At 41.8% G+C, this 14,548-nt stretch overlaps 1 protein-coding gene and 1 long non-coding RNA gene across 8 annotated transcripts in view; one reads left to right on the plus strand and one right to left on the minus strand.

The window, feature by feature from the left end:
• The window catches only part of RABGAP1L (RAB GTPase activating protein 1 like), a 318,905-nt gene that overhangs the window by 220,813 nt on the left and 83,544 nt on the right, over positions 1–14,548 (plus strand). For all 6 annotated transcript variants that reach the window (XM_075616671.1, XM_075616673.1, XM_075616670.1 and 3 more), the window contains exon 14: positions 12,920–13,033. In XM_075616671.1, coding sequence (XP_075472786.1) covers positions 12,920–13,033 — 114 coding nt within the window. The remainder of the gene's footprint in view (positions 1–12,919; positions 13,034–14,548) is intronic.
• Positions 1–14,548, minus strand: part of LOC142503861 (uncharacterized) — an 83,500-nt gene that overhangs the window by 32,926 nt on the left and 36,026 nt on the right. The window lies entirely within an intron of this gene.

Consider the following 14,548-nt stretch of genomic DNA (forward strand, 5'->3'; position numbering starts at 1 on the left):
TCAATGTTGACAATGCACAGCTGGCCACTCGAACCAAAAAGTTCCTGGTGGAGGAAACTAAGAGTCCTGCGACAAATGTTTCCTAGATAGCTCAACCGTCAAGGTGCTCCGAACAGGATTCAGCCGCGTCGAGCTCTGCGTGATGACGTAATGCCGTCATCCTTACGCGTTTTGTCACAAGATGGCGACTTCTTCAGAGGGTAATGGGGAGGATCTGGGGCCCTTGGATGGGCCTGCTGGATCAGCCTGGCCAGTTCAAACGCCTAATGTTTATGTGGAGAAAAAGAGATTAAAAAGATTCACGTGTGTTAACCCTTCATACATTGAAAACACCTGAATTTTTCTGCTACCACGTGAGAGGGCAATTTATAGTAGTTTTTGAGCACTTTTTTGAATATTGGTAGCAAGTTTCCAGTATCTATTTTCTTTCTATTTTATGATCTCGGGCAGAGTTTGCGCTTTGGATTAGTTAATGCCAAAAATAAACAAGAACCTGCTCCTTGTTTTCAGCAATCATCATGCTAAATTTGGCCACTATCTTAAGAGATGTCCAAATGCATAGTGAACAGACAAACAATGTTCCAAAATATATAATTGATTATTATCTGAAATAACTTCAAACAACATTTTGAAAGTTACGGTATAAATCACCCTCGGAAAACTATTTTAATACAGGACTTCTTTGATATGAAACTACACGAGCCTCTCCAAAGACGGCTCCCCAGAGGGTCTCTCCACCATGCTCCCCCTTCACTGCTCCTGTCCACTATGCCAGCATGAACAGGGTTAATTTCTGCAAGAAAGGACAGACACAGCTTGAAAAACCATGAGATCTTCACCTTCTCCTCCCCAACCCCTCTGCATTTTTGCTGGGCCAGTCTGTTTACTTCCAGCTGCTATCACTTCTCCTCAGGACTTCTTTGATATGAGAAAACACGAGTTTCCCAAAAGGGTGTCAACTGTTTGATGCCGTTCGCTGATGTTAGAGATGCTTTGTTACAATTCTCATAATCATTTATTATCTGCAACTGTCCATGATATGTCTGTAAACTGAATGTATAACCTCTGTTCATTTAATGTAACCCCCTGTACCTTATGTTCCTTCCTTATAGACTGTAAGTTCCTTGGGGCAGGGCCTCCTTCCCTACTGTAACAGTGTAAGTTTATGTTGGTTACTTTGTTTTCGTCCTCCAATTCTATTGTACAATGCTATGGAATATGTTGGCGCGTTATAATAAAAATAATTCTGGCTTTGCCTGTGTCTCATGTGAAACAAAATTATTGTATTTAATTGTAGTTGTATTTACTTAAAAAATAAATGATGATGATATTCTTCTCCCATTTGTTTTTCAAAGTAGTTCATGAATCAATCCAATATATTTCCTTTTTGTCTCTTAGTTAAAGTAACTTTTTCTAAACTAAAGTGTTTTAAAGCAGCAATACGGGTTAACTTGTATATAAAATGTTTCATTTTTTTTTTTATTACAGGTTTGAAGCAGGGGGTCTCCAGAGCTGATCTGTGTTAAATCCAGAGAACCCTCTGCTTCCAGAGATACTTACCTCTGTAAGGGGTGCCGGTATTTCTGCGGAATTTAAAGATCCAGATCACGTGGGCCAATAGGATGCCGCACCAGATGACTACACGACTTCCTATTGGTCCGCGTGACGTGGGAAATGTAAACCACCATTAGATTAGAGAGACAGTTTCTCTGGGTACAGGAATACCGGCACCAGAAATCAGAAAAACATGAGACAGTATAATATTGGCAATGTAGGACCTACTGAAATGGGTTTACTGTGATGTGGTTGTAGGCTTAAAATATTTCGGCCAAAGTATTGAACTAAATGACCCATACTTATCAAGAAATAATACAAATACTGTGACATAGTCCCAGGATAGTAGGCAGCTTTCTGTACTATTTTTATATCAGAAAGTGCAGACATAGGATGGAAGTGATCCGTCCCACAGACTCACAGTCACTAAGGCTGGTGGATAAAAAATCTGGTTCTGGTTCCCCCTCACCTGCTCACCTAATTACAGGAACAGGTATTTATGGCAGAAAGGTTTGCTGCTTCTCAGTCTCTTGCCTGGAGGCTGGGGCATGCTGCTCCCCTGAATCCTGTTCGGGGAGGACGCCCCCTTCATGTGTTGCAGTATCCGGAAGTATTGCACAGAATCTAGTGGAACGCTGTCCCCATCTGTCAGATAAGAACTCAATATATATTTCTGTGCCTAAAGACTGTGGATATTATTGAGTATATAGTAACCCTAAACGGGAGTGTGTTATTTGAGGTGGGAACCAGGCTAGTTGGCCAGCGACAATTAGAGAGGTTTATGCTGCTGCATTGTTAGTCTCCCATAGAGGAGTAGGTATTATTTTTATGATTTTGTTTCTTAAAGTGAGAGGCTGTCTGAAATATTGTGCCACTGATATAAGAACAAACTGCTGAAGGTCAATTGCTGAGTGCTGCCACCATGTATCTGTTAAAGCTGCAGTCCCTTAGTGGGACAAAATAAATGTGAGACAGAGTAGATCCAAGAAGGATCAAACAGGATCCCCATATATTTTGCACTCAATGCTGGAACAAATATGAAGACCACAATGGTCTACTAGATAATATTACTGTCAATCGGTCTAATGACCCGGCTGTGACATCATCTGGAGTGGCGACATCTTCCTACTCGGCTAATATCACGGCTTGTATCGGGTGTTACTGTCTATCTCCTTTTAATCTGGTCCGCCGAGACCATTATCCTTACCTGAATGCGGCAATTTGCAATTATATTACCACATAGCGGCTGACCGCTTTATCATTATTTGCTATTAGTTGCAGTATTATGTGGTTTATTCAGGGCTTATGTATGCTGTTCTGTTTTGCTCAGAGTAGAGTACTCTGTATTGGTCTCCTGAGTCACATGCTCTGGCATTTGGATACATTATTGCAACACGCATTCTGTATCGCTACTTATGTGTCCAGGCTTTATTATCAGCCCCCATTGTTGTTGTTATATATGGATACAATTATAACTTGGCGAATAATTAATATATCAGTATATGGATACTAGGGTGTTTAACCAGTAATTGATCTTATATGATTTGGTGAGAAATATAAGTATGGGACAGGAATCTGTGATATACCATTGACTCAAGATATTGTGCTGTGGCTGCATTTTAGTAAGAATGCAGCAGTAGTTTACTCTGTATATACATAGCTCTTTCATCTACCACATTGCCTGAGCATATGATATTCACACATTATTAGGTTATAAGTACACCCTTTGAATCCTGCTATTATCAAGAATATGCTTGCAATATAATGTTACTAGAAAATGTACTGATCATTTCGGATTATAATGAAATCTTTGCTATCCTTTTTTCAAAATTAGCCTATTAAAGAGGAAATGTTGTATTCACATATACATGAATGTGTAAACTTCATACTAATCCTCTATTCACATACATGAATGATTATTGGTATTCAAGTAAATGTATTGGTTTCTGCAAATCTCTACATATATCTTTATTAAAGGTAAGGGTGATTAGAATCAAATGTATACAATTTTAAATCAAATCAAGTCTCCTGTGATTGGTCTCAGGAGGTGTTTAAGCATTAGGAGTCCTGTCCAAGTCTATCCCCTGATGAAATTAGCGTTAGACTGATGAACAACGTAGGGTCACGTGTTCGTTGTGAGCAGTTGTTTGTAAGCTGACAGACGCCGGAGTAAATTGCTAGTGACCGCCAAAAGTACCCAGGAACCCCTCTACACAGGATTGTGTGATCGCAGCTGTGTGTTGCCGGAGGACACTCTACAAGGCAACACCACACAGAGGGAAGGATATTCCAGAGTGGTTCGAGCGGAGCGGCGTCCCAGAGGAGCATGTTGGGGCATGAGATTTTTCTCATACATCGCGCAATTTAAACGGATGTTTGTGAGTGTTCAATTGTAAATGTCCAAGGTGTATTAAATCTTTTTATATGTTATCACACTAGGATCGGCGCATTTTCTTCTTTTTTTCTGTTTAGGTCACGTACATTTTTAAAAAGCCCCCACTCCAATACATTATTAGAAAGCCCCCCACTCCCCCAATACATTTTTAAAAAAACCCTCACTCCCCCAAAACATTTTTAAAAGCCTCCCACTCCCCCGATACATATAAAAAAGACCCCACCTCCAATACATATAAAAAGACTCCCACCCACCCAATACATATAACATAGACCCCCACCTCCAATACATAAAAACAAGATCCCCCACCCCCCAATGCATATTTAAAAAATTCAGACTTACCTCGTTGATGGTCTGTGGGGGGCCCGTCCGTCTGGCACTGCAAGTTGGACCCGATTTCTGGCGCGGCCAGGGCCGCCAACAGGGGGGTCTGCTGGGGTTCGTGTCCCGGGCCCGCTGGCTGGGGGGGCCAGCTGGCACTGCACATTTCCCATGACCTCTGGCCAGGCCCTACTGCCAGTCGCAGCTGGGCCCTGACTCTCAGCTGCCTACAAGCCTCTTCCTTTCTCTGCCCCATGCTGCTGAGCTTCCACTGCTGGCGCGCGATGGGGCTCTCTGACGCTGATGCCAGTGGAAGCTCGGCGGCGTGGGGCAGAGAAAGGAAGAGGCTTATAAGCAGCTGAGAGTCGTCCACGATCGGCAGCAGGGCCTGGCCAGAGGCCGGGAGAAAATGTGCAGTGCCGGCCGGGCCCTCCCAGCCAGCGGACCCCGCAGACACCGGACCTGGCCCAAGGTAAGTCTGTATTTTTATATGTATTGGGGGTATTTTTATATGTATTGGTGGGCTTGGGGGTATTGTTATATGTATTGGGAGGCTTGGGGCAATTGTTCTATGTATTGAGGGACATGGGGTTTTTTTTATATGTATTGGGGGGTTTGGGAGTATTTTTATATGTATTGGGGGGCTTGGGAGTATTTTTATATGTATTGGGGGGCTTGGGGGTATTGTTATATGTATTGGGGGGCTTGGGGGTATTTTTATATGTATTGGGGGGCTTGGGGGTATTTTTATATGGGTTGGGTTATTTATTATATGTATTGGGGAGGTGTGTGTGTGTGTGTGTGTGTGTGTGTGTGTGTGTGTGGTTATATGTATTTTTTTTTATATATGTGTATTGGTATTTGGGTTTTATGTATGCATTTTTGGGCGGTGGGGGAGGTTGTATATATTTGGGGTGGGGATTTTTTTTGTATGTATTTGGGGGTGAGAAGCTTTTTGCATTGGGGGTGGGAAGTTTTTTGGTATATATCTTGTGGGGGGAATTGTGTGAGGTGGGAGGGAATGAGTGAGCGTGGGGTAATTGACTTGACGTAGGGAGAGGAGAGAGGGGGTGAGTGAGGAAAAGGGAGTAAGAGTGAGACGCAGGGGAGAGAAATACATGCGAGGCGGGAGAGTGAGAAGGGGTGAGACAGAAAGGAGAGAAATACATAGGAGGGGGGGAGAAGAGGGGGTTCGTGAGGTGTGAAAAGGGGGGGGGGTGCGGCTCGCAATACCGCTGGCACGGGTGTTTATGGGGGGGGGGGGGTTGGGGCCTGGGCCCCACGATTTCTGTTGGCGGCCCTGATGGGAATAATTGGTTAAAACATAAAAGTCAACATTAGGAGTCCCTATCCTTGACTATGGAGACATAGTATATGGCTTGGCACCTCAAACCCACCTTAGCAAACTTGACACCCTCTACAATTCAATTTGTCGTTTTGTTCTCCAATGCAACTATAACACACCACTGCGAAATGCTCAAAGAACTAGATTGGTCATCACTAGAGTCTAGGCGCAAAGTTCACCTTTCCTATCTTGCCTTTAAATTCTTTATGGGCAAGCTACCCAGCTACCTGAACAAGCTCCTCACCCCTACCACATGCAGCACTTATCATCTGAGATCAGACTCCAAAAGACTGTTCATGGTCCCAAGGCTCAACAAAGTATCCGGCCGTTCCTCCTTCTCTTACCGTGCACCCCAAAACTGGAACAACCTACCGGAGACTCTCACATCCTCCACCAGTTTAAGTTCTTTCAAATCTAAGGCCGTCTCACATTTTAATCTGGTCTGTAACTGTTACATACGCCCATAACATATATTTTCTTTAACTGTGCACGCAATGTCTTGTATATAATGTATACCCTGTTCATTTATGTAACTGTATTTGTAACCATGTATTATTTGTCTTAACTCTGTGCCCAGGACATACTTGAAAACGAGAGGTAACTCTCAATGTATTACTTCCTGGTAAAATATTTTATAAATAAATAAATCCTGATGAGCTTACAATGTAAGTGATATGAAGGGAAAACTTACAGTACAAAGAGAGTAGCAAAAGGTGTTCTTTTAAATGAGTATGCCTGGGATGAGAACTTTGGAAATACTGAAATGTTTAATTGAAGAGTTGAGATTCAAGATAGCCTTAAATATGGAGAGAGAATGTGCTTAGTGGAAAATGTTTAAAGCCTTGTAGGAGAAAGGGCACTGTGTATGTCAGCGGTGCACAAGTGGGGGGGGGGGGGGGGGGGCGCTAGATTTGTTTGGGGGGTGCAGGCGGTTGCCAAGGCCTTGAGCTGTTCCCCTGGCAATGAAATGCCGTTGGATCGTGTGAGGCTGCAACTCTAAAACGTATCTGGACTCTGCCGGCGTGACTCGTGTCCATGGCAACGCAGCACCAAATGATGCCGCGGAATCATGTGACGTCACACGTGTCAAATGAGATTTGACGCCACGCGAGGTAAGGAGGAGTAGAGAAGAGCAGGTAGGGGGGTGGGGCACAGCAAAAAAAAAGTTTGTGCGCCCCTGGTGTATGTAATACAGGATTTAATTGGAAACCAGGAGAGGGATTTCAACAGGAGATGGTTTTAGGAGAGAGTGAAGTGATTCTAGCCACAGCATTTAGGGTAAATTGTAGGGGAGGAAGGCTGGACAATAAAAGGTTACAATAGTCGAGACAGGAGAGAATAATGGCATGCTTTGGATTTTATCAGTAGAGCAATAGAGGAAAGGGCATATCTTCAGAATGTTATGTTGGACAAATTGACAGGTTTTAGTGACTACTAAAGTTGAGTATGAGGGAGGAGTCCCAGGTCCCACATAGGCAGCATGCTTGTGTTACTAGTGCTATTGAACATAATGGGGAAGGGGCCAATAGGGGCAGTCTTGGGGCATGTTACGTTTGAGTCAGCTTAGAGCCAACCTTGATGATGTTGCGGAGAGACATTCAGAGACTTTAAGTCTGGACAGCTGGTGAAAAGTCTGGTGTTCAAAAGTACATTTATGTGTCATCAGCATAGTCCTATCTGAAACCCAAGGATGTGATGAGATCATCCTGGAGAGAGTGTGTTGAAAGTAAAGAGAAGTCCCAGGACATACACTCTGATAGAGGGTGACCAATAGAGAAAGAGCAGGTGTTACCAAAAGAGACACTTAAAGAATGATGGGAAGTAAGAGGAAATCCACGATAGAGCTTTGTCATGGATACAAAGAGTATGGAGAATGTGAAGGAGAGGGTAGTGCACAGCATCAAAAGCTGAGGTCAGGTAATATAAGCAGGGTGTAATGACCTTGGTCTTTGGCTGCATGCAGGGCCGGATTACCCAATAGGCAGACTAAGCACGTGCTTAGGGCACCAGTAAAGTAGGGGCACCACAAAAAAATGAGTTAAAAATATTTTTATTTTTTTTAAAGAATTTGTAATTGGATATTTAAAAAAAAAGTACCTGTATTGCAGAAGTCACCATGGGAAAAATCAAAACTCATTCTCATTTACACCGTTAATGTCAGGACCTATGCCATTTTATATGTTAGCCAGCTATGGCTCATTACTGCATTACTATGCGGACAATGCATGGCTTTGTGTAACCCCCACATTTCGCGCTTAATCTCATTTTTGTATGGTTTGGGGCGACGCGAGCCATAGGAAGGTTAGAATCCCTATACTATGAATTTGTTTTAAATTTGTTTAAAAAATTCAGTATTTTGTCTAATTTCCAATACTGAAATTATTTTCAAAGCAAATTTAAGTATTATACTGTTTTATTAGTAACTTAAATAACGTAATGGTAATAATTACAAATATTTATGTGTTCTGTATACATTTTTGGTAAATCAAAAATTAAGCAGTTTTTATTGAAATTGTCCTGGAACCTCTCTGTATGTTTATTTTCCCTGTTGTGAAGCAGCCAATACTCCTCAGTGTAATGTTGCAACAAATGCAACATTCCCTGTTTGGCTTCCCAAACACCCTTTTTTTCTCAGTTAGTTGAGTTGTTCCTGGCTCCCCCTGCTAGTTGGCATAATCCTTGCTTTATTTCCTATCAGCCCAGGCTAGCATGCTTCCTTTTTAGTTCTAGCAGCCATCTTGAGCAGTCCCCTCTCTTATCTCCTCTGGTAAAGTGATTGCAATTTACCTATCCCTAGTATCATAGCTATCCCTATACTTTGCATTATCCCACTGCCATCCTATCTCCCTTTTCCCTCCATTGCTCCCATGCCCCAGTGTTTTCCCTCAGTACCTTTCCCCCTTTTTATTTGTCTTATTGTTGACCCAATATACACTTCAGCAAATAAGAAGATGCCCTTGCTTGGTATATGGGATTGAGTGAAGATGCCTGTCTCCACTCACTTGCCACAGTGAGCTTGAGTCAGAACAGAAATTGTAAAAAAAAAAAAAAAAAAAACTATTTTTATTTCAGCATGCATTGTAAGTTTTATGTTATTTTGAAAAAATACAGTTTTATTTTATGGTTTATATGAAGTATCTTTTCCTTGGTCAAAGCGGTTATGGGTAATGCTTAAGGAAATATGGCACACTGCTAATAATGAGGAGCACCGATTTATTTGAGTCACAGAGCTTGAACAGTCCTAATTTATATATATATATATATATATATATATATATATATATATATATATATATATATATATGGATAAAGACACAGTGCACACCCCTAGTGCATTAGCTAAAACAATGGGATTTGTTTAATAAAAGATGAGGTGCTGGAGGACTCTTGCTCCTTGCAGCGGCTCACGTAAAGACAGGTGGTGTCCTTTGATTGCTATCTGGAGGTTCCCTCGGCTGGTGGTGGTTACTAAAAGATGCACCGCTACTCATTTAAAGATACCATTATGTGAATCTTCGCTTTTATATCTTGTAAGTGGGAATTGTCTGCCACTCATCTTTTATTAAATAAATCCCATTGTTTTTGATAATGCACTAGGGGTGTGCGCTGTCTTTTTCCCTTTCTATTCAGATCTTCCTAGGGGAGTGATCCTCCCTGGATACAACATGTATCACTACTGTGAAGCGTTATGTAAATTTATGGCGCTATATAAATAAAGACATACAATACAATACAGCAGCCCCCCATTAAATACACCTGCTTTTGGCCTCAACAACATTACATCTTGTGTGGGATGCATTTTCACATCCATTCATTGTTCATCTCCTGGACTGGACTTGTAACTATTTTTCATTTTCTTGTAATATTTAGTAGAGTTATCTATTAGGTGCTCTGTTTTGCGTATGTTTAGCGCTAGTTTTTTCTGGGTGATATATATACTGTATATACACACACACACACACACACACACACACACACACACACACACACACACACACACACACACACACACACACACACACACACACATATTTAAGTGTGCCTGAAGTGTGTATCTCAGAGTAGGTCTGCAACAGTATAGATCTGGTTTATTAGTTCTAGTTCTCTGAAATGGAGACACTTTTGGGAAACTGGGTGATGATCCTTAAAGCTGCAGTTCAGTCAATATCCTGCATGTGTGTTTTTTTAAATAAATCAGTTCTGTAGTAAGAAAAAATACTTTTAGCATTTTCTGTTTTTAAAAAAACAACTTTGAAAGACCAATTTTCTTGTATTCTATTTTAACAGCCATTTGCTAAGGCACTGCCCCTTCATGTCCTGTCACAAGCTCTGGCACACCCCTTTGTCAGCCCTGCCCTCCCTCTAGCACTTGTCAGTGCAGAAATGCTCATGAATATTCATGAGCTTCCACTGCCAGTCAAGCAGATTATAAACAAATCCCAGCTTTTAATATGTCACCAAATTTCGACCTATCAATACATGGAAAACGAATTGACCTGCAGCTATACAGTTCTTTAGCTAATTAGAGATTGCACACATAAAACTATTGAAGTAAAAAAATAAATGTAAAAAAAAAAAAAAAAACTGAACTGCAGCTTTAAGACGAGTAAAAAAAAAAAACAACTGCATACATTATACAGGATTTCCCCTGATTTAGTTACTGCTCATTTGCACCGACATGAGCTGTGATCATTTTTTCTTTCTGAATCTGCATGGGAGGGGAATATTTTCTGAATTAATGAAAGCCCATGGGGTCAGGTAAAGTGACAAGATAAAGATCTTAAAGCGGAAGGGAGCAAGTGAACAAGATGTTGTTTTAATGCTAGACCTAAGGTCCTAACTCTAAACCTGCACATAAACAAACATTATTCATATTGAGAAGAGAGTACAGAAGCAAGTTGTAGTGGTCTGAGCTAAATGATCAAGCAATTCTAAGAACAGTTGAATTGGATGTAATATTTAATAGGTCACAAAAAATAATTTGACCTAAACATTTTTCCAAAATAGAAAATGACTGGAGGATTTCACAGTGGAGTACTTTATGTGATCGGAATGAAAAAGTAAAAGCATTTAATAAAAACATCAACTCATTTATGTTTTTGGCCAAGTTATTAAGATTGGTGTTTGCCAAGTAACTGAATGAATAAAATTTTCATGGATTCTCATTACCTTTGCCACTGAAAAAGCAACAAGACACTTAATAGTAATAGTGCTCTGACTTCAGGGGGTCGCTGTAACTGAATAGAAACGGGGGGAATCTACTCATGAAATATGAATGTAAGATGGATGGCAGGATGAGACGCGCCTGCATCCCAAAGCTCAGTGTGGGGCTTAGCTTGTAAATGAGAAGACAGCAGGGTCCCTCTCCAGGAGATATGTCCCTCTGGCCTGCTTATTAATAGTCTGTTTGCTCCTCTGAACATTGCCAGATTAGCTGGTGAAAAGAAGCCAGTGTGCATCGGAGGTGTAGGAGCTGTTGTAGCAGCTTTGCATGTTTCAACATATAGAGCTAAAAGCAGAAGAAAAAAAAGAGGGAAGACACCCAACTGAAATCTCTGTCCCTTATAGAGGTGGTATTTAATACATCTGGAATATTGATCACGGTCTAATTCATCCATATTCTCCAAGGGGCCAGATCAGCAAATATTTAGGAGGGCCACAATCTTATTGTTGTGTCATTTTAATTACATTTGAAGACATTCAAATTTACTATAGTTAAACATTTTGACAGCAATTTATAACATTTGTACCATACATATTTATTTTACCTTAACGTACAGGTGAGTTTCTGTGTGAAAACTGCACTTCGCTGTGTAAAGAACCAGTAGGAAATTAACAGGAGCAGAGACTACAGATCACATCAAGGCCATTGGGGGGGGGGGGGGGTGCATTTGAGCCATGCGCCACCAGTTGAGGATCCCTGGTGTAGTAGAACACAGCTTTTTAAAGGAGCAAGTGCCTTTGCTCGTTACCACCCCATCCCTCGTTTTTTGTATATGGGTCGGAAGCAGGGGCTTTTAGAGCTGAAGTGTCCTATTTCCAGCTCCGGGGACCGTAGGATTTCCATGAGACATTCCCCTATAGGGGAAACAGAATGGTGGTTTAAATCTCGCGCAGTACGTGGGCCAATAGGAAGCGATCACAGCTTTCTATTGGCCTGCATGATTCTGGGGGATTTAGATGTGTAAGTACTGGCTGCACGCTTCCCAGTGTGTCTTTGAATCTAGGAGGTCCCCAGAGCTGAAATGAGCAAACATAAACGGGAGGAGAGGGTTTAAGGTTTCTTGGTGTGGCCAGTCTCACTTTCAGATGTTCTAAAGCTATAAACTTGAACAAATTTTGTTCTGGTGTGTTCTGAACACTACGCTCAGTATATACCTTTATTTTTGAGTGACTCAAAAAATATTTTGTCTTTACTGCTTATTTGGTCTAATATGTACTAAAGCTTAGACAGGCAGAGAGCTAATGTGTAACACTGTCACTGAGAAGAAGCATGAAGCCAAGAACAAATAATTGACACTTTCTATTGAGAACTATGTTTCAACACAGCAGTTGAAACTGTTAAGTGGAAACAATATCTCAGTAAGTCTTTATGAGGCGATCTCTCAGCCTGGAAATGAAAATGCAGGTGTTGATGCAGTAAGTGCAATGGATTCAATATTTCCAAATGAATACGTTTCTTAAAAACATGTCCCAATTTTGACACTGTATGGATTTAAACATATTTATTAGTATTGAATCATCTTTGTTTTATTGGTTCTCCAGAATAAATGTTTGCAGGCTTAATATGTTTTAGTGGACTAACACAAAGGTGCTGTACACAGATTTCCAAGGCCAAGGAGGTCTTTCTACAGATCATTAATCATTTCATGGCAGCCTATTTTAGCTAGCTGTAAATCTTTTTCTATGTCTAATATTTTTGCCCTGAGCATTTCCCGCCATAAATATAGCAGTTTGTGCATATTTAATGCAGGATTGCCGATTTCATAAACCCTTTGCTGTGCACAGAGGCCAGCAGTGCCCGGCCTCCCCCCCCCCCCCCCCCAATATAGAAATTCAGACCTTTTTTGTCCTTGCATCTTTATTCATTGTTATTATTATTTTTATTTTAAATAATCACACCTGGTTAGGCTACAGGATTGCACAATGTTACCGTGTACTTTACTAATTGGAATGCACTGACTTGCTTCTTTTGTATTGGCTCATTAAGGGCCACTGGGTATTGCAGTATTTATCATGCAGCCACTGTTTGGTCTTTATAAATCTAAAGATGACAACAGCTGTGCCTTATGTCGCTTTGCTAGGATTCAGCCCAAGAGAGTGTGATCAAAAGAGACATCCACCGCACGTTTCCGGCTCATGATTACTTCAAGGACATGGAAGGAGACGGACAGGATTCTCTCTATAAGATCTGTAAGGTAAGAGGAGACTCCTTTACTGTAGAACAGAAACCTGGTGACATTGAGGTAATAAGGTCCTGTGGGTCATTGTATATCCCTTGAGTGAAGTAGGTTGCAAGTTGAATATGGTAAGTAAGCCTTTCAGACAAAGATCCAACAACAATGTGATTTTTATTTATTTTGTGTCTATGGAATGTACAGCTCTATCTAACAACTGCAAAGTGTGGTCTGGTTGATTGACACTTAAAGTGGTCAAATCTTTGTGTATTCATGCCCAACTGGCACTATTGAATTTGGCACTATTCAGTCATGTATTGTTCTCCTGACTGTCTACAACAGCTCCCACCGCAGGCAAACTGGATAACAGCAGATGTGCACAGGTCTCTCTCTACATTACAAAGCATGATGAGAGCACCCTGTTCTGTTATAGTTACGATCTCAATCATTTTTCTCTAGCACGCAAACCAGGAATGGCTAACACTGACTTTGATGATATTGAATAAAGTATATTGATGCCAATTCATCATTACACACAGCAGCGTGTAGGACCTGCATTAATTTTGGTTATACCTTGACGTGGTATGCAGGCTATGGCCTGGGACATGGTGCAGGGAGCGGCGCTGGGCAGCGCTGACGCTCATGCTCGCCTGCTCAAGCAGGAGATTTTTCTTGTCCCTGCATGAGCATCAGCGAGCGCGCTTGTGTGCCGGGTGGGAGGCGGGCCTGGAGGCGGATCGGGAGGCAGGGCTAGCGCGCCACGTCACGGCGCCGACGTCACGGACTGCCATTGGCTTCTGGCAGTCACATGACCGGCCCTGCGCTTGCAGGAGCGACAAAATTTAAACTTGCCTGTCTCCTGCATTTCCACACGCCTCCGCATGCCTGCGGAAGCGCCGTCTAAAGCCGCGCTGATAGGGATAATGTTTCCCCTCAGTGCGGCTCAGCGCGCCTCAGCACGGTCTACACTACACTGTGAACCCTTCCTTTTACCTCTGTATGATGGGAAAGAACCATAGTAGATCCTGTTCTTTGCAGCAAAGTGAAAAGACCGCCCAAGTTAAAAAGGTGAACAATATAGAAAAGAAGAAGCACACACAAGGCTAATGGAGAGTTAAAGAAACTTCAATCTGTATTAAATCATCAGAGCTAATGAACAGGTAACGTTTCAGGACTCGATGTCCTTTCCTCAGACCTTTCAGTCTTCTTCTTTTCTACATTGTTTACCAGTCTTTGGATCCAGCCTTGGGACGCCGGGATCATCAGGAGGTGAGCACCCCAAGCACAATACGTTTTCTTTATTTTTAGTAACAGTGGTGTGCCACTTATACCTATTTTTGTTCTGCAAGTTAAAAAGGTGTGGAGGAGTGAGCTCTGGGGGGAGGTGCCACCGACCTCCATTACTACTGTTTTGTCAATTGGATGTAGCATTGGGCACCCCTGTCTTTTGTTGTATACATTTGCCACGCCCAGTAGCACTCTTTTTGACATAAATATATATTCATGATGTGGTGGGTGTGGGAGTTTGAGCTTGCT

This window comes from Ascaphus truei, chromosome 10, assembly GCF_040206685.1.
Source record: "Ascaphus truei isolate aAscTru1 chromosome 10, aAscTru1.hap1, whole genome shotgun sequence".
NCBI lineage: Eukaryota > Metazoa > Chordata > Amphibia > Anura > Ascaphidae > Ascaphus > Ascaphus truei.